The 25,329-nt window shown below is 42.4% G+C and overlaps 1 protein-coding gene across 1 annotated transcript in view; it reads left to right on the forward strand.

The window, feature by feature from the left end:
- LOC115108040 (actin-binding protein WASF1) overlaps nucleotides 1-25,329 on the forward strand; it is a 149,585-nt gene that overhangs the window by 106,497 nt on the left and 17,759 nt on the right. Inside the window, 3 exon segments of the mRNA XM_029631928.2 lie at nucleotides 7,855-8,008; nucleotides 18,967-19,084; nucleotides 25,125-25,181. Of these exon segments, the coding sequence (XP_029487788.2) occupies nucleotides 7,855-8,008; nucleotides 18,967-19,084; nucleotides 25,125-25,181 (329 nt within the window).

The following is a 25,329-nucleotide window of genomic DNA, read 5'->3' on the forward strand; positions in this document are numbered from 1 at the left end:
GGCCCCGTCCTAAAACAGGGCCAACCAGGCAGGATATAACCCTACCCACTTTGCCAAAGCACAGCCCCCACACCACTAGAGGGATATCTTCAAACCACCAACTTACTACCCTGAGACAAGGCTGAGGATAGCTCATGAAGATCTCCCCCACGGGACGAACCTGAGGGGGGCGCCAACCCTGACAGCAGGATCATGTCAGTTACTCAACCCGCTCAAGCAACGCACCCTTCCTAGGGACGGCGTGGAAGAGCACCAGTAAGCCAGTGACTCAGCCCCAGTAATAAGGTTAGAGGCAGAGAATCCCAGTAGAGAGAAGGGACCCGGCCAGGCAGAGACAGCAAGGGTAGTTCATCGACCCAGTGCATTTTCGTTCACCTTCACACCCCACGTAGGACCTACTGAAGAGATGGGTCTTCAATAAAGACCTAAAGGTCGAGACCGAGTCTGCGTCTCACATGGATAGGCAGACCATTCCTTCAAAATGGAGTTATATAGGATAAAGCCCTGCCTCCAGCTGTTTGCTTAGAAATGCTAGGGACAGTAAGGAAGCCTGCATTTTGTGACCATAGCGTACGTGTAGGTATGTGCGGCAGGACCAAATTGCAGAGATAGGTAGGAGCATGTAATGCTTTGTAGGTTAGCAGTAAAACCTTGAAATCAGCCCTAGCCTTAACAGGAAGCCAGTGTAGAGAGACTAGCACTGGAGTAATATGTTCAAATTAAATCTGATTTTTTTTGCATGTAAGGGATTACAAAAAAAAGTAACTGTAATCTGTTACGTTACCAGCAAAAAAAATATTTTAATCAGATTAAAGATACTTTTGAAAAACTTGATGATTACTTTTTGCGGGGAAAAAATGTTGACAGTCCTCTGTTTACTCAATGACATTCAAATCAGCATTGAAAAAAGGCTTAAGTTTAAGATTTTTCCAACTGAGCGAGTCTGATTACAAGTCAGAGACTACTATAATGACACACACAATGGGTTTGATGGATTGCGAGAAAAGAGCAGGAATATGCTTTTGTAGGCTACAGTCGTAGCTATGTCTTCCAATGGTGATTCTGCTGTCGGCATCCAAAGACTATCCCATTTTTATACACGCTTGGAGGTAAGGATGACAACAGTGGTGTAGTCTACAGCGATATGAATATCACTTATTATTGATATCTACATAGAGCATTGATGTGAGTCACACTGCTGCTCTCTCATTTCGCTGTTTGCGCCTTAATGATTGTGGTTGCTTTGGATGGCAGTTCACAAATCTAAATGTGTATTTGAACCCAATAATGGTTGAATTGAAGAAGTTTAAACTGCTATCAATCATTGTTTTTGAAACCAGTGGACACTATGTGCTCTGCATAGTGCGAATACCAGCGTATGGAATAAAGGTGGAGTTTTTAAAGCTCAATCTAATTCATACTGATAAAAAACAAATCCATAGGCCTAATAGGCCTTTTACTTAAAGGGGCAATCTGTAGTTGCTACATTTTTGGACTATATATACAGTACCAGTCAAAAGTTTGAACACACTTATTCAAGGGTTTTTCTTTGTTTTTAATATCTTCTACTTTATAGAATAATAGTGAAGACATCAAAACTATGAAATAATACATATGGAATCATGTAGTAACAAAAAAGTGTTAATCAAATCAAAATATTATTTATATTTTAGATTCTTCAAAGTAACCACACTTTACCTTGATGACAGCTTTGCACACTCTTGGCATTCCCTCAACCAGCTTCATGAGGTAGTCACCTGGAATGCATTTCAATTAACAGGTGTGCCTTCTTAAATGAATGTGTGACATTTCTTTCCTTCTTAATGCGTTTGAGCCAATCAGTTGTGTTGTGACAAGGTTGGGGTGGTAAGTAGAAGATAGCCCCATTTGATAAAAGTCAATATTATGTCAAGAACAGCTCAAATAAGCAAAAGAGAAATGACAGTCCATCATTACTTTAAGACAACATTTCAAAAACATGGTTAAACAATAAATGTGATATCATGGATGGTGAGTACTTGCATCCATAGCTCTGTCTATTAATCTCAGAGCGGTTACATTTCTCCAGGCCCATCTCTCAGCTTTTTTACCAAAACAGAGGCGGGGCGCCATTTTGTTATTGTTTCGTCTGTGGATTTGCCCTTTAAAGAGCTGAATATTATCAAGAAATCAAAGTGTCACCAACAAAAAGGTTAACAATTGGCCTATAGCAAATGCAGCATATTGCATAGATTTTTCACATGTAAATAGCACTTTTCAGTAGTGCTCAAAGCATGCCATTCCATGACCACAGAATTTTTTGGAACTCGAATCAATTAACCCAATCAGTCCTCCATGATAATAAGATCATAAACAACAGAGTAGTGCTGGCTAATAAATCCTTCGTTTTGGGGTTATGTTGAGGTAAAATTATTTGGCTAATCTATACTTATATTTCCAAGTCCTATTTAAGGGGTGTAACATTAATTGGAATGACTGGAATTCCCTACTCTCAACCAAAAAGCATTCTAATGAAAAGCAAAGCTAAAAAGATGTGTTTCGTGGTTAAGGTCCTATTTAAGGGGTGTAACATTTATTGGAATGACTGGAATTCCCTACTCTCAACCAAAAAGCATTCTAATGAAAAGCAAAGCTAAAAAGATGTGTTTCGTGGTTAAGGGCGCTGTAAATATGGTGTGCCACCAGAGACTCTGGGTTCGCGCCCAGGCTCTGTCGTAACCGGCCGCGACCGGGAGGTCCGTGGGGCGACGCACAATTGGCATAGTGTCGCCTGGGTTAGGCAGGGTTTGGCCGGTAGGGGAATCCTTGTCTCATCGCTCACCAGCGACTCCTGTGGCGGGCTGGGCGCAGTGCACGCTAACCAAGGTTGCCAGGTGCACTGTGTTTCCTCCGACACATTGGGGCGGCTGGCTTCCGGGTTGGATGGCGCTGTGTTAAGAAGCAGTGCGGCTTGGTTGGGTTGTGAAATGGAGGACGCATGGCTGTCTCTCCATGCCTCTTCGTCACAGGCCTTTGGGATAGTTAAAATGCCAGTGCTAGAGGACCTGAGGGACATACTGGGTACATAACTTAAAAGCATGTCTGACATGTATTGAGGTGCACGGTCGTGGATTGATTTAAAAACCAATAGTATAATCATAAAATGTATTCTAAAACTCACAAGCAGCCAGTGCAGAGACCTTAAAACCGGTGTAATGTGTGCTCTCTGGTCTTGGTCAGTACCCGTGCTGCAGAATTCTGCAGGCTTGTGGTTGACCAATGGCTTTCTTGGGTAGACCAGACAGGAGAGCATTAAAGTAGTCCAGCCTGCTTGTAATAAAAGCATGGATGAGTCCCTCTGTCAGCCTGAGAGAGAAATGGCCGCACCTTAGTAATGTTCCTCAGGTGGTAAAAAGCTATTTTGGTCACATTCCTAATGTGTGATTCGAAATTTGGTTCAGAATCTAAAATAACACCTTGGTTTTTTACCTGTTGTTTTATCTTTATTGCCCATTAATTAAAATGTGCGGATAGATTCTCTGTCTGTGCTTTGGCTCCAACAATAAGTTCCTCAGTCTTGTCTTGATTTATATACGTTTTTAAATCACTGCTACAGTCTAAGAATTTATCCGTGGAGCTAAAATCTTCTGGTGGCACAGAAATGTACAGTTGTGTATCATCTGCGTAGCAGTGAAAAGCAATGCTGTGCTTTCTGATAATACTGCAAAGGGGCAACATATAAACTGAACAGTACTGGACCCAAAATCAAACCTTGTGGAGCCCAACATATGATCTGTATTTTTTTTCTGAGTTATGTTCAACAAGGGTGACAAAAAAAAACTCTTGACCGATTAAATAGGTCCTAAACCAATTTAGAACTGGACCGGAGAGGCCAAACCACCTCTCCAGTATGTCCAGAAGGACATCATGGTCAACAGTGTCAAATGCAGCACTTAAATCTAAGAGGACAGAGAGCTGTTTCGCATCTGTGTTAGCTCTAAAAGAATTTACTATTTTAACTAAGGCTGTCTCTGTGCTGGGCACAAAAAAACAGATTGGACTTTTTTTTAAACACAGTTGGCAAATAATTTAGCTGTTTCAGATATGTAATTAAACTGTTTTGAAGGTGGTGGGGTTAGGATCAGGAAGGCAGGTAGAAGGCTTAAGTTGTCATATCACTTACCTGGTAGGCTAGGGCACATATCATCCAACTTCTCACCAGGTCTTGCTTGACTGTTACCCAGCCTAATGTCATCTCTGAAATATGCCTCAAACTCATCACATTTAGATGTGGAGGAAAGTTCACATAGGTTTGCGGGGGTAGGATTTATCAGGCCATCAACGGTTGAGAAGAGCACTCTCAAATTATTCAGATTAATAGTGATCAAGTTAGAAAATTAGCCTGTCAGGCATTTCTAATTACCTTGTTATATACAGTATGCCAAGTTGCTCTCTCAGAATATCATAATGGACCTGTAACTTTGACTTTCTCCGCTTCCGCTCATCCTTTCTGCAATTTATCTTTAATTTATTTAGTTTCCTCACTCATCCAAGGGGCTCTCCGTTTGGATGTGGCCTTTTTCAACTTTAAGGGCAACCATTGATGCCATAGCTCCAGTAATTTGCTGTTAAAGTTATGAACAAATCACCACAAGAGGAAGGCAGAATAGGTAGTGGAGTAATGTTCATACACTCAATAAAATCTGTAGCAACTAAGATGGTGTTTCTTAATAATGCATTCAGTATTACCCTATGCTATGGGCAACAAGGTAGTAAAAAATCCACAGTGGTGATCAGATTAAGCAACATCTACAATAGAGGATATGTCAACAGAAAGCCCCTTGGTAATAACCAGGTCCCGAGTATGGCGGTGGTTATGGGTGGGCCCAGTAGCATGTTGGATAAAGTCCATAGAGCTCAAAAGATTCATAAATTCAATGGCCTTGGAGTCCGTCTCTTTGTCAACATGAATATTAAAATCGCCCAAAATGATTTTATCATAGTTCTCAAGGACAATAGATAATAGTTCAGATAAGTCAATGAAGAAAGTGGGGCAGTGCTTTGGTGGCCTGTACAGGGTTATGGCCAGCATTGGTGGCTGACATTTAAACAGTACAGCATGATGCTATAAAGACCCAAAGTCGCCAAATGCAATGTCCTTACAGTTGAGCGCATTAGTGGAAATAGAGGCTGTCCACCCACCCTTTTTCTCTTTTCTGATAGAGTATGAAAATCTGTAGTCCGGGGGATACTTCAATTAGAGCGGCAATACAGTCCGATGACAGCCATGTTTCAGTGAGAAACATGCAATCAACTTTGTGCTCAGTAATGAGGTCATTCTTGAGAAAGGTTTTACTTGAGATTGCTCTAACTTTTAAAAGCGCCATATTCAATGAGTGTGGGTCGCTCTGCCCTGTGGCATCTGCCTCAAGGTAACCAATGGAATAACAACCAAATTATTAACGTTACAACCACGTTTTCAGACAGTCTCCAATCTATCAGAATGGTAGGAGATGACAGTTTGTATAAAGTCACTTACTCACAATAACCATAGTGCCATTTCTACAGCAGTTGATATCATGTCCTTCTGACAGGGAGAACTGGCACACTAACAGACCCTATCTGTCAGTCTCTAAAACAGTTTGCAATGTTACTGGAAATAGTCCTGTAACCCGTGCGGCTAGGGTGAATCCTGTCTCTTTTAGAAGGTGCTGGTTGCTCCCACAGCAAATCAAAGTTGTCACAAAAAGAGACATTCCTGTCGTTGCAAACTTTCTTCAGGTACTCGTTAAGGGCAAATGGTCGGCTGAAATGTTCCATACCCATTTGGTAGCACTGGAGGGGATCAGAGATAATTATTCTCTTCCCTGTGCTAGCGAGCGTGTTTTAGTTTGTAGTTCTCCCTCAGTGCCTCAGATCGTTGTTAAAACCTACATGAGTGACAATGGTTTTAATATAGTAATTGGCCAGAACCGTGGGCAGAAGGGAGTTGATGTCATTGATACGAGCTCTTGGATGACAGTGGACCTTGAGCGGTCCACAGATTATAGGAAAGCCAAAATCTTAAAACTGAGATTCAATTTGCCTGGGTTACAGCAAGATCGGTATACTTAGAAAGCAGGTTATCCTTTTCTCGCAGCCAAGCTAACAGTTGGAGGATCTCTTCCCTAAGCTGCTTGATGGTGGTGTATTTAAGGCAGACAAATCCCTGTCCATTTTCCAGTTCCACCTTATCTTCATTGTTGTGGGGAAGAAATATCACACCTTACGCATTTGTTCCCAGCCGTGGATAAACACACTGGTGGGCTAGCACTGCTAGCATTAGTCTGCTCCATTTTCATGATGGCTAGCAGCTAACTGCTACTTAACAGGAATCCGGGACACAAACTTCGGTTCCAGACATAAACCAGTACAGTAACTCTAGCTAACTCAATCAATCACCATGCAAGCATGAGATAAGCCTGCCAAATAGCTTGGTTAAATTAACCCAGATGGAGAATAAGTCAAATCTAGGTATTGTAACTTAGCTAGTCAGCTAACGTTGGCTAACGAGTGAAACAGTGTCCGAGACGGTCCAGAAGAAGTGTCAGACTTAGCTAGCTAACTAACGTTAGCTAGCCACCGTTACAGACTCTGACATAGTTAGCTAGCCAAACGTCAACAAAAACTGTAAATGTAGTTATATTCCGCGACAACAAGCTAGCGTTGGGAGCATGCTCATTAGTCCTATCCACAGGTAGGGGATGGGTATCCATCTGCAAAAGTGAAGTTCAGTTCTGGTAGCTAGCTAGCTACCTTAGCAGTTGTGCTAGCTAACATGATACTGAACTGTGACACTAGCATATTGACATGCATATTGGTATTAAAAGACAGCAACATATTCACCTAAAAATATGTGTGTAGGGAAATTAGTTAGCTAGCTTCTTATCACATGAATTGTGCAAAAATATGATAGATAACATTAGCTAGGTAAGCGCCAGCCAGTCGGTCAGTGGTGCTGATAGAATGAAACTGGTATCAACTAAATGTATTTCTATCTATCCCATGAAACATGACATTGCTAACAAGGCATAATTTAGCTAATAAAATGTTAAAGTTTATTAGGAAGTTTAATTAGTAAGTTAGACACTCACCGGACAACTTTGGTAGGTGTTGTAGCTAGCTTGATAGCTTGGATTGCATTTTCAAAGAGTTTGGTTGATTGGTCATCAACGGTCAGAATTACTGCTCTTGGAACTCATGTGTTCACCAGAAACGGTTTCTGGTAAACTGTTTACCACTGGTGGCAATAAATATTATTGTTGGTTTGCCACAGATTCACCACTCATGACAAAACATTTTCAAAATTCTGGCACCCTATTTAGTTTGCAGAAATTTTGCATTTTTGTAAGGGAACAGATAGCCTAGCTTTTCATCGTTGTTGATCAATAGAACTGTAAAGATGTTTTTATTAGGTTTTATTTCCTGCCGTGTCTATTAATTGACCAAACGCACAGCTGCTTTCCCACTCTATATTGCTATAGGATTTTCACAAATGCCTTAGCATACGTAATTCACAAACATTCTAAGAATTTGTGAAAATGACCTAAGTGCTCGCTTGTCATATTATTCCCGGGGGTGTACAGTATATGAACAGATTGTAATAAGATTTCAGTTAATGTTGCTAAAATGCTGTCAGTTCCACTTTAAGATCGCTTTTTTAACTCACACTGTCAATCTTTTCCTCTTGTGTTGATCTTCAGTTGTACAATTTGATTACTTATATATGTTTTTCTAATTTCATCTTGTTCATCTCACCTTTATCAACCAAAAAGTCAGGAGCTGTTCTTCTGCATGACTGCCTCTCTCTCTCTTTCTTTCTTTCCTTCTCACCAGTATCTCTCCAGGACATTACTATGAGGAAGGCATTTAGGAGCTCCACCATCCAGGACCAGCAGCTGTTTTCCCGCCAGTCGCTGCCCATCCCCCTGCAGGAGACGTTTGACCTCTGCGAGCAGCCACCACCCCTCAACATCCTCACACCCTACAGGTCAGCATCACAGCAACCTCCCTCCAGATTGGGTAATGTTATTGTAACCTGACACCTTATTAGTCAGCACCTGAACAGCCCATAAACATACCATGATGTCATTGGTAAGAACCTCTTCAAAATCATGCCCTATTGGTTAGAATCTTAGTCTGTCTGTGTGTCTGTGTGGGATAACACTACTGATGCAACCACTGCATTATTGATCACACCAAGCAAATACTACCAGGCTAATAGCGGCTTTGACCTGAGAGGGAAAACTGCCTGGTGGATCTTTATACTGTTACATGTTTGCTTACATGGCTCTCCGTGTAAGCACCATCAATAAAAAACTTCTAACAAACCTAAACCTGCAGAAGAAACACAGCGGAACCTGGAAATACCATCCAACACAAAACTGAGTGAGTAATATTCCGTCTGGAGCTACTTCTGAAGCCAAAAACTAAAATACAATCATCTCAAAGTAATTTTGTTATATAAAGCTAAGTAAATACGTATACTAAGCTACCAAGATGCTAGGACAGACCTGACGGAACCTTCAATTAGCACTGAAGTGTGAAGTCAGATGTGTGAAAACTCTTGAGCCCAACAATGGCAGGAGAGTTTCACAGCCCGACAGCTACAAGAGCACACTACCTCTATGTCAAGAGAGAGGGTATTGGCCCAGGGTGGAAACTCAGAATACTAGACATTGAGGGAAATTGAAACAACCTCTGTTAATGTGTACAAGTCTGGGACAGTAATGGTGCAGGGCATCCTCATGCAGTTCCAGCAAGACTTTTATGGGATCAAAGAGAGAGCACTGCAGGAAAAGCTCTCTCTCTGTGATGACTTCCCCATCCTAGGTGAGTCTGATCACACCTCTTCAAACTGTCCTGCAGATGAGGATACCCAGGTCCCACAACTGCACTGCTCATCCATCTCCCTGGAGAGCTAGTCCACACAATCCAGACAGAACAAGCCCACCAAACAGACCAGCACAACAACCCCCCACCCCAACAAGACCCGGAGGGCAGAAGGTGGAGATGGATGGCTGTCTGAGAGAGCTGGCTGCTTTATGGACTGAGGTGAGAGAACTTAGAGGCACACATGGCACTGAAGGACAAGGTCAAAAAGCTGAGGTGTGACAGAGAGCAGGACCTTTCCCCCTGACAAGTCAGCAGAATAGCCCACCTCAGACCCGGACCACAACCTCAACATCACAATGTGACAGACAACACAGGACTCACCAACCCAACAGACCCCATCCCCTCCTAACAGCCCTCCTGTCAGGTCCCATGATAGCCCTACTGACAACCCCCCCCCCCCCCCCACACATCTACTGAAGACACACAAAAGCCAGAGATTGTGCTCCTCGTGGACTCAAATGGCAAATACATTCAAGAGGATTAACTTTTTCCAAACACAAAGTGGCTAAACTCTGGTTCCTAAACAATAGGCATGCCCTGGTGCTGTTGTCAAAGGACAGACTAGGGTCCCCCAGCCACATTATAATTCACATGGGCACAAATGACTGAGGGCCCAGCAGGAAAGGGTGGCAACAGCACTCAAGGGAGTGATTGAAAAAGCTTCTTCCACTTTCCCCCACACACAAGTGGTTATCTCCACCCTGCTACCACAAAACTATGTTCACTCTGCCACCATACAGTGGGTGAATGCAAACATTTCACGAGACTGTGCCTCAAAACCTAATGTATACCTGGACCACCAGTCCACCCTGGACTTGAACAGCCTTTACGACCAAGTCCATCTCTACAAGGCAGAAATCCCAACTTTTGCCAGGACACCTCACACAGGAGCAACAGAGCAACGGACACCCCGCTCAAACCAGCTGGAGACACTCCCAGACATGCAAGACCCCGTCTCGAAGGACCTGCACCGAGAGAACCCACGTCAAGAGGACCTACACCCAGACCACAGCACCACCAGCCACACCCCAACCAGCTAAGACCACCCAAAGCAAACCCTGGCCACATCCATATACCACCCCCCATATCAGACCAATGCCCCTTCTGCCCACCAAAGCTTTTGACTCAATTTGGCTTGAGGGTCTGCTATACAAATTGATTAAAATTTGTTGAGGGAAAAACATACAAAATTATAAAATCCATGTACACGGTTCAAATTGGCAAAAAACACACACATTTCTTTCCACAGGGCCAGGGGGTGAGACAAGGATGCAGCTTAAGCCACACCCTCTTCAACATATATATCAACGAATTGGCGAGGGCACTAGAACAGTCTGCAGCACCGGACCTCACCCTACTAGAATCTGAAGTCAAATGTCTATTTGCTGATGATCTGGTGCTTCTGTCCCCAACCAAGGAGGGCCTACAGCGACACCTAGATCTTATGCACAGATTCTGTCAGACCTGGGCCCTGACAGTAAATCTCAGTAAGACAAAAATAATGGTGTTCCAAAAAATGTAGAGTTGCCAGAACCATGAATGCAAATTCCATCTAGACACCGTTGCCCTAGAGCAAACAAAAAACTATACATACCTTGGCCTAAACATCAGCACCACAGGTAACTTCCACAAAGCTGCAAATGATCTGAGAGACAAGGCAAGAAGGCATAAGGAACATTAAATTTGACATACCAATTAGGATCTGGCTAAAAATAGAACCCATTGCCCTTTATGCTTGTGAGGTCTGGGGTCCGCTCACCAAACAAGAATTCACAAAATGGGACAAACACCAAATTGAGACTCTGCATGCAGAATTTGTTTACAGCGCAAAACACAAAATAATGCATACAGAGCAGAGCAGAATTTTTCTGATACCCGCTAATTATCAAAATCCAGAAAAGAGCCATTATATTCTACAACCACCTAAAAGGAAACACATAGGGGATGTATCAGGAAATATCCTATGCAGTTTAGTTTCGGAATAGTGTAATCTGTGTAATACCTTGAATTGTATGTCTGGAGTTAATGGAGCAGGTGTGGATATACTCCAAGCTATCTTCTCAGTCTGCCACCGAGATGTCAGTCCCTAGTTCTTCCTCCCATTTTGCTTTAATGGCATCTGTAGAAGGTGTGCTAACAGATTGAAAAGCGTCACATAGACGAGATATCAGTTTGTCTGAGGTGGGGCACATTTTTATACACCCATCAAACATGGAAGGTTTAGCATTCCCAAATGTTGCGAAGGTGTTTTCTAACATAGTCTCTAATTTGTAGTTATCTGAAAAAGTTACTTCTGGGAAGGTTATAAGTTTCCCTCAGCAACTCAAAGGAGGCAAAGTCCCTTCTATATATAGATCCCCTATGGTACTTATCCCTAGCTCTACCCATCGCTCAAAGGTGTAATCAAGGTTAGAGGGGGCAAAGGAGAGATTCCTGGCAACAGGGAGCATGAATGATATTGGTCTAAGATCAAAGTGGACTTTAATTTGCGTCCAGATTTGGACTGTGCTATGTATAATAGGATTGTTACGATAAAGTGACATCTCCAGATTGATAGGCGACAAAATCACAGCGACAATAGTGAAGGATCTTGTATTTACAGAGGTGTTTTTTTTTTACCTATCCTGTGTGTTTTATAATCCCAGATGAAAGGATTGATAATTGAATCCAGTTGTTTATGAAAGGATTAAGTATGAATACTGGGATGTTCTGGTATAGGTAGAGCAGTTGTGGGAGGAAGACCATTTAAATTGCATTAATTCTTCCGAGCAGAGAAATTGGGAGAGTTCTCCAAAATTGTGTGTTTGCCTTGAGTTTTTGCATCAGAGATGGGAAATAAATTCTCTTTAAATAGTGAGGAGTATTGTTTGGTAACTACAATTCCTAGGTAGGTACATTTTTCTGAAGATAATTTAACTGGAAGATGTTCTAGCCAAGAGGTGTTTTGCAACCGTATGGGCATTAATTCACTCTTGTTCCAATTTATTCTGCATCCTGAGAAGGTACCAAACAAATTAACCACATCAAGAATAGCTGGAATACTAGCTTGAGGTTCTGTTACATAGAGGAGAATGTCATCTCCGTATAGGGAAATCTTATTTACAGTATCTTTAGTATTATAGCCATGTATTGCTGCATGAGATCTGATCGCCTGAGTGAGAGGTTCAATAATTAGGCGAAGAGCATAGGTGACAGCGCACAACCCTGCCTTGTCCCTCTATAAAGGTTAAATTGGGGCGACAATGATTGGTTAGTGAATATTATTGCACAGGGGTTCCTATATAAAAGCTGGATCCAATTCATGAACCCATCTCCAATATTACATTCCTGTAGGACCTTGAATAGATAGGACCACTCAACATGGTCAAAGGCCTTTTCGGCATCAAGAGATATAACGGCAAGGTCCACGTTAGGTAACCTCTGAGAATACATCATGTTGAAGAGGCGACTGAGATTGAAGAATGAGTTTCTGTTAGGGATAAAGCCGGTCTGGTCCGAATGGATCAATTTTCCAATTAAAGTGCTAAGCCTGTTAGCCAGAATTTTTGCTAAAATCTTTTGGTCTGTATTAAGGAGAGATATTGATCTGTATGACCCTACCTCTTCCGGATCTTTACCCTTCTTATGTATAACTGTAATGAACGCCTCATCCAAAGTAGGTGGGAGAGCTCCCACATCATTGGCCTGAACCAACATTTTGTGCAGGTAGGGAGAGAGCATGTTGCTGAATGTTTTATAGAATTCACCAGGGTATCCATATGGGCCCGGTGTCTTGCCACTCTTTAGATATTTAATTGTTTCTCGAATATCTTCAAGAGACATTTCCTTATTCAGGAAGATTTTACAGTCCTCCAAAAAGTTTTGCATAATTAAGGGGTTACGATTCGCTTTAGATGTACATAGAGTCTCATAAAACTGACAGAATCTGTCATTGATGTCTTTGGGGGAAGAGAGTAATTTCCCAGATGCAGATTTAACTTTGTGAACCATTTGGTCACTCACACTTTTTCGAAGTTGTCTGGCGAGTAATTTGTGGTTTGTCACCAAACTCAAAATATTTTTGCTTAGCATAGAGAAAAGATTTAGCAATTTTAGCTGAGAGAATCTGATTATATTCAAATTTTAAAGAGTAAATTATTTTTATGTTTCTCCATAGATGGATGGCTAGCATTCTCCCTATCCAGTAAGGTAATTTGCCCCCCAATTCTACCAATTTTCCTCTGTTTTGCCTAGTCCTGGTAGCCTGAAAGGAGATGATACAGCCTCTAACATAAGCCTTCAGTGTTTCCCACAATAATGCCGGGGAAGTCTCTGTGTTGTCGTTGGTATCAAAGAAAAATGTAATTTGGTCTTAAGATGTTCACAGAATGTTGGTTCTGTGAGGAGCTGAGGATTCAACCACCCGACCCTCTTGTTTGATACAATGTTACCCAATCTCAAGGAGAAGGTGAATGGACTGTGGTCGGAGATTATAATATCATGATACCTCACATTACAGGTATAGGGGAGTAATTTCACATCAACCAAAAAGTAGTCAATTTGAGTATAAACATTGTGAACATGAGAGTAAAAGGAGTATTCCCCACCCGTAGGGTTAGAGATCCTCCATATATCAAATAAATTAGCATTTTTTATGTAGGTATTCAAGAATTCGCTTGAATAGGAGGTAGGGGTTCACCGGGTAGAGGATCTATCCAAATATTGGTCTAGCACACAGTTAAGGTCCCCTCCAATCTAGAATCAGGGCAAGGACTCTTTTGGAAAAAATAGAAGTTATCAATGTTTGGCCCATATAAATGTAGTAGAGTTACGGAAATAGAGTGGATCTCTCCTATTACGATCACATAACGACCTTCTTTATCTGCAATAGTGGTTTTATGTAGAAAGGGAATTACTTTCCGTACCAGAATCGCTGTGACTCTCGTTTTGGCCGAGAAGTTAGAGTGATACACTTGCCCCACCCACCTACATTTAAGTCTGCTATGAGAATTGTTATTCAGATGGGATTCTTGCAAAAATATATTATCAGATGAGAGTGCTTTCAAGTGGGCTAGGACCTTGCCTCTCTTAATTGGTTTGTTTAAACTCTTGACACTCTTGACGTTCCAGGAAGTGAATTTAAGCCCCAACCCTCCTCTCGTTTGTAGTTCCTATGGTGGCCTGCATAACATGTAACTCAATAAAAAGGTAAGAAAGGGCACCAAGCCATCACGATCAGCATATGTAGCACCTACACCCGAGCAGTATCCAACCCACCCCTCCCCCTGCAAGCACCTTTACTTCCCACACTTACCCCCTCATAAACCCACCTTCAACAGGCATACACAAATAGGAGAGAAAAAAAAAATGAAAAATCTAAATAATAAACACATTGTCTGGCCGATGCCAAAAATGCACGATACGACCTCGAACAAGAGGTAAAACAAAAATAAAATCCCAAATATACTTTCACCTCTCACTATCCTAGAACTTCTACTAACATATGAACTGATGAGGCTCCCGCGAATAAAGTGTTCAATTAGCATCATATAAACCAAAACAGAATAAGTTGCAACTTAAACATATTGCGCACTGAAGCGTCATCTTGGGTCAATCCCTGAGATAAGCAAGATATAGCATCACAAGACTATATTGCTATGCAATGCCGGTCTAAACATAAACCATCAGCAAGCGACATAGACAGCAGTACATTTACATATACATATATATACACATAAACACATACATATATATATTTATATATATATATATACACACACATATACACACACACACATACATACATACATACGTATATACATACATACACATACATATATACATACACACACACACATATATACATACACACACACACATACATACATACATACATACATACATACATACATACATACATACATACATACATACATACATACATACATACATACATACATACATACATACATACACCTACATACATACACACACACATATATGTACATATATATATATATACATACACACACATAAAAATATATATATAGACATATACAAATACGTACATATACATACACATACACAAATACACATACACACACACATACACATACCTACACTTAAAATATACACATACAAAATAATAATAAAATGCTAAGAGAACATTTTTAATAATAATAATAATAATAAAGTACAAATAATAATTATATATATGCACACCTACACATAGACACAAGCACCACAGAAGGCTGGTGGGAATCTAATCGGGAGAGCGGCCCACGGCTATGACAGAAGCAGAACGGCACAAAACACCAACTTGCTATCCAGGTGTCTGCGTCTTCATCTGCGTCTGCCCAACCATCACCCCCAGTCCCCTGCAAGTAATAAATAAATGGTATGGTAATAAGAATAATGTACGAATTGAAAAAGAAAGAAAGAAACAAAACAAAAATGGGGGAATATAAGTATATCCATCCGAAAGTGTTAATGATCAAACCTGGAAGGCCACCCAAACAGACATCTCTGAACTCCAATGACAGATCAGTCGTCTAGTCGGAATGAAAGTGAAATTAACGTTAAATAAGAGCTCTGACCGCCCTCCATTGGTCGGCTCAGCGTCTTACATGTTCGGGAGCCCATGCTGAGACAGTTTAATAAGGTTTCACCCGTTCTGGTATAGTATGGATTCGAGTCCATGAGCAGACCCTAACACACAATGACAAGGTGCTCTAACCCATCTGGGGGATTGGTGTATATTCCCGGATAAACTTCTCTGCGTCCAAAACCGAGGAGAGACAAATCTTTTCACCGGAAGGAGGGGTAATTCTGAGTCTTGCAGGGAAGAGCAAGGCTGGGAGAAGATAGAGTTTGGTCATGACATCTCTGCAGCCGGCGTGATGTTTTGCCACGTCGGGCGCATAATCCTCATAGACACGGAAAGGGGTGTCCTTTATGTAACAGGTTACCCCTCATCCGAGCCTCGCGCAGGATAAGATCCTTGGTCTTGAAACTGTGACAACAGATGATTACTGGGCGAGGACGCTGGCGCCGGACCAGGCACTGGGACAAGGGCGCGATGTGCACGGTCCAGCTGGGGATCCGAAGCCAAAACATCCGATCCCATTGCATCTCTCAATAGCTTGGCAAATAAGTTGGTGGGGCGAGAGCCAGCCTCCACCCCCTCTGCCAGACCAACAACGCAAAGGTTATGACGTCTGGATCGGCCCTCGAGGTCGACCACTTTTACAGAAAGCATCTGCACACTATCCTGCAAGGACGTGCATAGCTTCTCTAACTCGTCGATCCTACCAGCGTTGAATTCAGAATCTTTCTCAAGGTCCACAATACTCTGGCCCTGCGAAGCAACCGTTCAAATGGTGCTCTCGATTTTGGTGTCCAGTTCAGCAATAGTAGCCTTATGATTCTAGTAGCCTTAGAATACTAAGTTCTGTAAGTGTCACATTGTTACCTGTGCCTTCCGCCATGTCTGTCTCGTTGTTTGGTGGGGAGTAGGCCTCCGATGTGGATTTATTGTCCTTTGGTTGCTTATTTCTCTGCATTTTCACATAGAAAGTTACAATATTGTATTAGAAAGAGTCGTTTGTTGTAAAAAGTTCCATAAAGTAGATTAAGTTAGATTGTTCTGCCCCCGAGCTGCTCTTCCTCCTGCCAAATGTATGACCATATTAGAGATACATATTTCCCTCAGATTACACGGAACCACAAAGAATTCGAAAAAACGAATCCAATTTTGATAAACTCACATATCTACTGGGTGAAATACCACAGTGTGCAATCACAGAAGCAAGATTTGTGACCTGTTGTCACAAGAAAAGGGCAACCAGTAAAGAACAAACACTATTGTAAATACAATCTCTATTTAGGTTTATTTATTTATTTACACCGCAGCCCGTCTGGTGTTCAACCTTCCCAAGTTCTCTCACGTCACCCCGCTCCTCCGCTCTCTCCACTGGCTTCCAGTTGAAGCTCGCATCCGCTACAAGACCATGGTGCTTGCCTACGGAGCTGTGAGGGGAACGGCACCTCAGTACCTCCAGGCTCTGATCAGGCCCTACACCCAAACAAGGGCACTGCGTTCATCCACCTCTGGCCTGCTCGCCTCCCTACCACTGAGGAAGTACAGTTCCCGCGCAGCCCAGTCAAAACTGTTCGCTGCTCTGGCCCCCCAATGGTGGAACAAACTCCCTCACGACGCCAGGACAGCGGAGTCAATCACCACCTTCCGGAGACACCTGAAACCCCACCTCTTTCAGGAATACCTAGGATAGGATAAAGTAATCCTTCTCACCCCCCCCCCTTAAAAGATTTAGATGCACTATTGTAAAGTGGCTGTTCCACTGGATGTCTTAAGGTGAACGCACCAATTTGTAAGTCGCTCTGGATAAGAGCGTCTGCTAAATGACTTAAATGTAAATGTAAATTTATTTTCCCTTTTGTACTTTAACTATTTATTAATCATTACAACACTGTATATAGACATAATATGACATTTGAACTGTCTTTATTATTTTGGAACTTTTGTGAGTGCAATGTTTACTGTTAATTATGTATTGTTTATTTCACTTTTGTTAATTATCTATTTGACTTGCTTTGAAGTATAAACATATGTTTCCCATGCCATTAAAGCCCATTAAATTGAATTAAATTCAGAGAGCCAGCTGGAGATAAATAATCCATAATGAAACCACAGCAAATGGTCCGGGGCATTTTATTTGTCTGGGTTCTCAGTTTAATAGTGTGGGTTTAATAGCTGTACGGCTCAGTGTCTGTCTTCTCTAGGATAGATGTCGGCTGTTGAACTAGTCTATGCTGAGAAGCAGCTGTAGATATCGCTATTTTTATTTTTGATTTAACTAGGCAAGTCAGTTAAGATCAAATTCTTGCCTTGTTCAGGGGCAGAATGACAGATTTTTACCTTGTCAGCTCAGGATTTGATCCAGCAACCTTTTGGTTACTGGCTCAATGCTCTAAATACTAGACTACCTGTCGCTATGGGACTGCATACAGACAGACATCTCTACTCAGCACGCTCTCTGACCCCTCTGTGTCTCAGTACTTCTGACTCTGACAACTTCTGAAGGACTTCTGGACCACTTTTTGAGTTTCTGTCCTCTCTTTCCTTCCATGCCCCCTCTTTCTTATTTTATTTTTCTTTCGCTCCTGAACTTCTCACCAGGGGGCTGTCTGCTTCACCTCAGGCTGTTATTCTTCAGATCCAGCTGCTGCTGCCCTGTCAAACACACACACAATATAAACACGCATAGTACTCAGTCGGAAAAGCATTTCTCTCTCTCACACACACACACACACACACACACACACACACACACACACACACACACACACACACACACACGATACACATAATATACTTACACACTCAAACACACACACCCTACCACTCTGTCACACACTCCTGACATCCTTCCCCATGTTGTTGCATATCATTAAACGTCCTCATCTCCTTTTGATGTTCTTTCTTTTCATGTTTCCTCTTCCTCTTGTTACCCCTCTCTCACAATCATTCCCTTTCGTCACCGAACAATCCATGGTAGCTAGGAATAATAGGTGCATTATGGGTTATGTAACCCTCTAAACTCTGTAGGTGGCTCAGGGGGTTAATGGAGAAACAATTATGATGTTATGGTAGAATATATGGAAATTAGTTCAGCACCTTTTGGTGGTGTGACCAACTAGAATGTGTAAGAGAAGGAGAGAGAGTCAATGTGGCTATTTGTGCTTCTTGGGCACATCGAATTCCCATGTTGATATGATATGATATGATGGACAAATGTGTGCATGAGGGTGGCAGGGTATATGTGTGTGTTTTTTTGAAGTGATAATTTCCTCCTTCTAGTTGGATTATTCCTGGTTAAGGGTGAAGATAGGGTGAAATAAAAAGACAAATGAAAAGATAAAAAGAGAGAGGTCAAATTTGACCCTCATCCGCCATCTTTGGTTTGCAACGCTCTGAGTAGCAGATCTAGGATCAGCAAGACTGACCTCAAATCAGTGTCTAGGGTTAACTCTGGTTTCATACTGCTCCTACAGGGATGATGGTAAGGAGGGGCTGAAGTTCTACACAAACCCCTCCTACTTCTTTGACCTGTGGAGAGAGAAGATGCTGCAGGACACGGAGGACAAAAGGAAAGAGAAGAGGAAACAGAAGGTAAGGAACGGCCAGTGGGCCGGGCCATCACCAGCATCCTGTCTTCTTATAGTAGGATTCAGCGTGGTGTTGTTTGCACATTGATCCTTAGCTGAGGTGCTGTGTCACTAAGTAGCTTTTGGACCCTAACTAATTTCAGATCAGCTCTCCCTATTACAGGTTTAATCTCAGCCATTATGAGCCCAATATTGGAACTGTTCTCGGATCAGAATTGCCTGTATTATTAGGGAGGGAAGGATACACAGTGGTTCTCTGTTGTCTAGTTTTTTACTCTAATTAATGTTTGCATCTGCCCTCTCTCTGCCCCCACACCTCATGGGGGAGCTTATGTTTGTCCTGAGAGAGACACACACTCAAACTGTATACACACACATATGCATACACCCACATACTGTACACACAATTGCTCTCATGTGGGGTCCCTCATAGACACACACACCCATACTGTACACACAAATGCTCCCATTAGCGAGAAAATTGTGTATACTCAGTGAGATTTACACACACACACACACACACACACACACACACACACACACACACACTGAAGGGGGTCTCCCGCCCATAGCCCCAGGGGCTCCCTACGACGCTACTCAGCACCAGCTTGTGTCTACATGCTTGAGTGGCGGGCCATAGCCCTCTCTTCACCATAACCATCCAATCGGAGCCCAACATGGTTAGATTTTCATGCACAACCAACCAATGAGGGAACCCTGCCAGAGATGTTTGGGGATATAAAAGTTGAGGTTTGGGTTTTTGTGGTGGTGATGAAGGGTTCAGTCACAAGACTCACAGTCAGAGAACAGGGGACAGTAACAGTCACACCACTATGTATTTAGAGAAAGACTGGAAATACATAAATTGTATACAAAAATAGCTCACAGAACAATATATAGATAGATACAGTATTTAATAGGCCTTATTTGGTGTAAACAGAGTATTTGAGTTGGGATGGGGGGGAGTTGAGGCCAGATACCAGTCTCAGAAAAGGCCAGTGGAGTTATGAGGCACTATTTTCGCTGCACCACAATACACTGGCAGCCATTACAGTATAGAGTACAGACCACGTACAAAGTGCTAGGATGGCAGCCCACTGAGCCCAGGGAGGGAGGATTACTGGACTTTACACACACACACACTTTGGGTTCAGACACATCATGACATACAGCCATACAACTACAGGATAGTGAGATAAGTGAAGACTAGGATTCTGGCATGAACATATTAGAGCTTCCTTAAGGAGAGAGAGATAGAGAGAGAAAAAGAGTGAAAGAGGGGAGAGCGAGTGAGAAACACAGTGATAAGGGTGTCGTCAGGTTGAGTGTGTGTGACCGTGTCCGTGACTCATTGTAAGACTTGCGCTCGCTTGCTGAGGTCATTGAATGCAGTTAGATCAGCTGAATATGCCTCTCAGGCAGGTGTGTGTGTGTGTGTGTGTGTGTGTGTGTGTGTGTGTGTGTGTGTGTGTGTGTGTGTGTGTGTGTGTGTGTGTGTGTGTGTGTGTGTGTGTGTGTGTGTGTGTGTGTGTGTGTGTGTGCGCGCGTGCGTGCGTGCTTGCGTGTGATATATAGAACAGAGAGAGAGAGTGTACAAGCATCTCTAGAACATCTTTGAGGAGATCAGGGAACTGTCCATTACCGCACTCAAACACAATGTTACTGTTTAGGTTCCCCACCCCATGCTCCTACCCCTCCCGGGGGTTGCCATAGCAACCCTACATTGTTCTGCCGTGCCGAGCTGGCCAGATATTGAAAGAGCAGCAGTTGCAGTAAGATGGAAGGACAGACTGTCAATAAGCAGCCATGACCACAGCTAATTCACACATCACTGCCTGATACACTGTCTGTCAAACACATACAGATAGGCTACATAGCTGTGTGTGTTGTTTCTGGAGCTAGTAGGATAGTTATATTTGACATAGGGAAATATATGTATCTGCTTATGTATTCTTATGAATATATCTAGATTCCTGAAACCTCTAATGCCTTAGCTAGTATCCCTCTCTTTCCTACCTCCCTCTCTCTTTCCCTTCGTCCTCTCCTCGGTCTCTGTTGTCTCTGACTCTGTGCAGATGGAATTGCCTTTTCATGTGTGGCCGGAGGGCCTTATCAGAGTCCCCTCTGAACCCCCTCCCCTCCTTTCCCCCCCAGAGGTAAGACTGCCCCGCCCCTCAGACCCCGTCCTGAGACCCTCGGGTTAGCCTGCTGCCCCTATCTAACCCCCCTCCTTTTGGGTTTGCCCTGCCTCAAAGCAGTGCACTGGACCCCCACTAACTCTGCTTCAAACCCCTGCTACTTACCTGGAAACCCTTTGCTAATCACTTCTCCAACTACAAGGTGCATCTGAGACGATCACTGACTGGACACTAGTGGGATTCTGCTTTTTTCACAGTGATTGTAACCTTTTGAGTAAACCTGCCACCCTCTTCCCGCACCCGTGACCACTGTGTGGTACCCACTAACACAGACCTCCTCCCTCCACTCTTTGGGTTTTGGGTTTCCACTAACTGCCAGGATTGTTGTGATCTGATGTCTGAGCTTGGACTTAATCACATATTTCTCACTGTACTTTACAAGTAGGTATTTTGTACAATGTACCTAGTATGACCTGTAAAACATCAAAAGCTATACTTTCACTTACTATTTCTTCCACGTAGTACATAATCTAGTTCAGTGTGTAATCATCTGAAATAACCCTAATTTATAAGACATTTCTTATTTGATTAATGGTGGTCGGACCCATCTATGTGAAGCTAGCCACAATAAGGATTAGCCACAATAGTGGACTTTGTGGTTAGCCTTCAAAATAAAATTATACTATTTGTATTAATTTGCATCACTGTCAATGACATACTTTTATTTTGAAGGCAAACCCCAAATTCCACAATTATTGTGGCTAGCTTTACAACACATAACCCGGTCCGGTCGAGCCTCACTAGCCGGATGAAGCTATCTGGCTGCTTATAACATTAGCTTTGGGCAACAGGGTTAAGTAGCTGGCTAGCTATTTATTTTCATGAACTGAAGTTACATTTTAATAGGTGAACAATTAGTGGCAACCTAACTAATACTTACTCACAAGGATTCCTAAATCATTGCTAAGAATAATGAAAATGACTGCAGTCTCTACTGGTCATTGTTTTTAGGCTGGTTGTAGTTGTGCTAGCTAGGTACCAAGCTAAACCTAGCTACGCCAGAAGTTGCGGTCTAACCCTAGCCCTTTATTACCAACGTGGTATTGTAAACACATCGTTCGTGGCCAGTGTTTGCTTGTTTATTTTTGACAGCGCTACTGTATCTTTTTTTGACACACAAAGACCCAAACGGCTTTCCATAGTATGTATGTCGTGAAGCTAATAGCAGTGACGCTATTACTGTGTAACTCCAGTAGGGCAACATCAGAAAAATAGCGCACTTGGTAATGTGTACCGGTGCTCGACCAGTCGGTGAAAGCCAACATCACCCACGACAGAGAACAGTTGATTGTCAAGGGCAATTAATTCCATTATCTTGGCTTTAATTAATGGATTTGAGTTGTCTCTCTGAAATTACCATACTCTTTTAAATGACTGCTCGACTTGTTGACTGCTCGATCCACACAGCAGACATTGTGGGCTAGATTAGGAATGCTGTGTTGCACGTGTAGCACATTTTACGCTGCGTCATTACCTCATGTACCTACGTTATATAGGTATGCACGGTAGCTTTGACATCGGATTTTAATATCGGCATTAAATTAGACATCAGGCCGAAACCGATGTTGCCATTTTTAGCTAATATTGACCGATTCCGATATGTTCACCGATATATCGTGCATCCCTAGTAAAGACACCTGTAGTACACACCCCCAGTGACCCACATACTCATAACCAATAACTGCTTAAGGAAAGGCTTGAGAGAACAATAAACAGGGGGTTCTCACTTCATCTTCTCTGGTGTGTGTACGAGTGTGTGCCCCTCTCCATCAGCGTAATGGCCTCTGATTAATCGTGGCTAATCAATGTGCATTACTTTTAAGATTCATTATGTTTCCTTCTCTCTGCTGTGTGACTACTGACTAGTCTGGGCACGACAGGGTGGGGGCGGGGTCAACTGCAATTAGTTAAACAAACCGAGGCTGACACCGTCCCAATCCATGTCACGTCAAATCACAACCCACCGTTGTGTCACACGCCCACCTGATCACTCATACAAATGAGCATGTGTCACAGAAACAAACTACACTGAACAAAACTATAAACGCTACATGTAAAGTGTTGGTCCCATGTTTCATAAGCTGAAATAAAAATCCCAGAAATGTTCCTTACTTGCAAAAAGCTTATTTCTCTCAAATGTTGTGCACATTTCCATCCCTGTTAGTGAGCATTTCTCCTTTTCCAAGATAATCCATCCACCTGACAGGTGTGGCATATCAAGAAGCTGAATAAACAGCATGATCATTACACTAGGGGAAATTGTGCTGGGGACTAATGTGCAGTTTTGTCACACAACACAATGCCACAGATGTCTCATGTTTTGAGGGAGCGTGCAATTGGTATGCTGACCAGCTAGAATATCCACCAGAGCTGTTGCCAGATAATTGAATGTTCATTTCTCTACCATAAGCTTACCTCCAACGTTGTTTGAGAGAATATGGCAGTATTTGTGCTGAGGAGTATTTCTGTCTGTAATAGATACTTTTTGTGGGGGGTTATTCTGATTGGCAGTGCCTGGCTCCCCATTGGGTGGGCCTATGCCCTCCAAGGCCCACACATGGCTACACCCCTGCCCAGGAATGTGAAATCCATAGATTAGGGCCTAATGAGTGTATTTCAATTGACTGATTTCCTTATATGAACTGTATCTCAGTAAAATCTTTGAAATTGTTGCGTTTATATTTTCGTTCAGTATAACAAAATCAGTTATCTGCATGAGTTACATCCATCGATCAAGCTATTTTTCATGTGTGCATGTGTTTTTAATCAAATCAAATCAAATGTATTTATATAGCCCTTCGTACATCAGCTGATATCTCAAAGTGCTGTACAGAAACCCAGCCTAAAACCCCAAACAGCAAGCAATGCAGGTGTATTAATGCTACAGTACAAGTGGTCACATACAATCCAGTCCAGCGATGTGACCCCCACCTGCTAAGTCTCAAGACTCCAGATATTTTACTGCACATTTGTCCAAATAAATGTCTCACAACAACTGTTATTTCAAACATTTGTTATACCTTAGTGCATCATCAGTGTCTCATTATGCTGTGTGTAGAATGTTTAAGCAAGGTTGCATAAAAAAATCTAAAAACAAATGTGCCTAATTAGCATATTGATTTGAGACAGATACGTTGCTTAACTAAAGTGTTTGACCACATTGTTGAGATTTCTGCTGCATAGCAACAGAGTAGAAACACCAACTGTCTTTGTGTAGGATGTTGTTGATGGTAAGCTAGCCAAGTGTTTCTATGAATGATGACTCTCTTGTTCTTTTGCTGCTTGCCTTGTGCTTCCTTCTGATGCTAACCATGTTGTGCTAATTGCTAAGCAACTTTGTCATGTTGTGTTAGTGTGCGTTGTGTCATGCTGCACTGATGTGCACGGGGTGCTTGCTTTGTGCTTTTTGTGTGTTCAAATAGGCTATTTTATTTTGAATTCTTGTCTTGTACTGTCTCTTCATTGTTTTTGTATGGCTGAACAGCTGTTATCTTTGAGTTTGTTTGGCACTGTGTGTGTGTGTGTGTGTGTGTGTGTGTGTGTGTGTGTGTGTGTGTAAGTGAGTGCTCTCTAGTCCACTCTGTCATTTGGTTTGTAAGTGGCACGTGCACTATGTTAAATTGTATGATTTGCGCTCTATTGCTGTGTCTGACTGCGCTGCCATTGAGTCCAGCTGTGTCATGTCATTTTGTGTTTAACAGAGTTTTGCTTCCTCATCTGTTCCAATGCCCTGCTGCTGCTTTCCTATGTTTGCCACTCTCAGCAGCCAGCGGTATTACGTTCTATTGCATTGTGTGGTGTTAATTCATGCTCCCTGGTGCTTTTCTTGACGTTCTGTTCTTGTAGTTGCAGGACCCCGGCATGTATGATCAGGTCTATAGGTACTTAGACCTCCCAGGGCAGGTATGTGGTCTCATTACAAACAGTGTGTCTTCCAGTATCAGTGTGTGAAGTGTTGGCAGCTCATAATCCCTAGGACAACAATTAGAAGTGTTATAATGCATTATAAAGACCAAATGTCACGTTTGCAGTGCTCTAGATATGGGAACTA

The sequence above is a fragment of the Oncorhynchus nerka genome, linkage group LG24, assembly GCF_034236695.1.
Source record: "Oncorhynchus nerka isolate Pitt River linkage group LG24, Oner_Uvic_2.0, whole genome shotgun sequence".
In the NCBI taxonomy this organism is placed as follows: Eukaryota; Metazoa; Chordata; class Actinopteri; order Salmoniformes; family Salmonidae; genus Oncorhynchus; species Oncorhynchus nerka.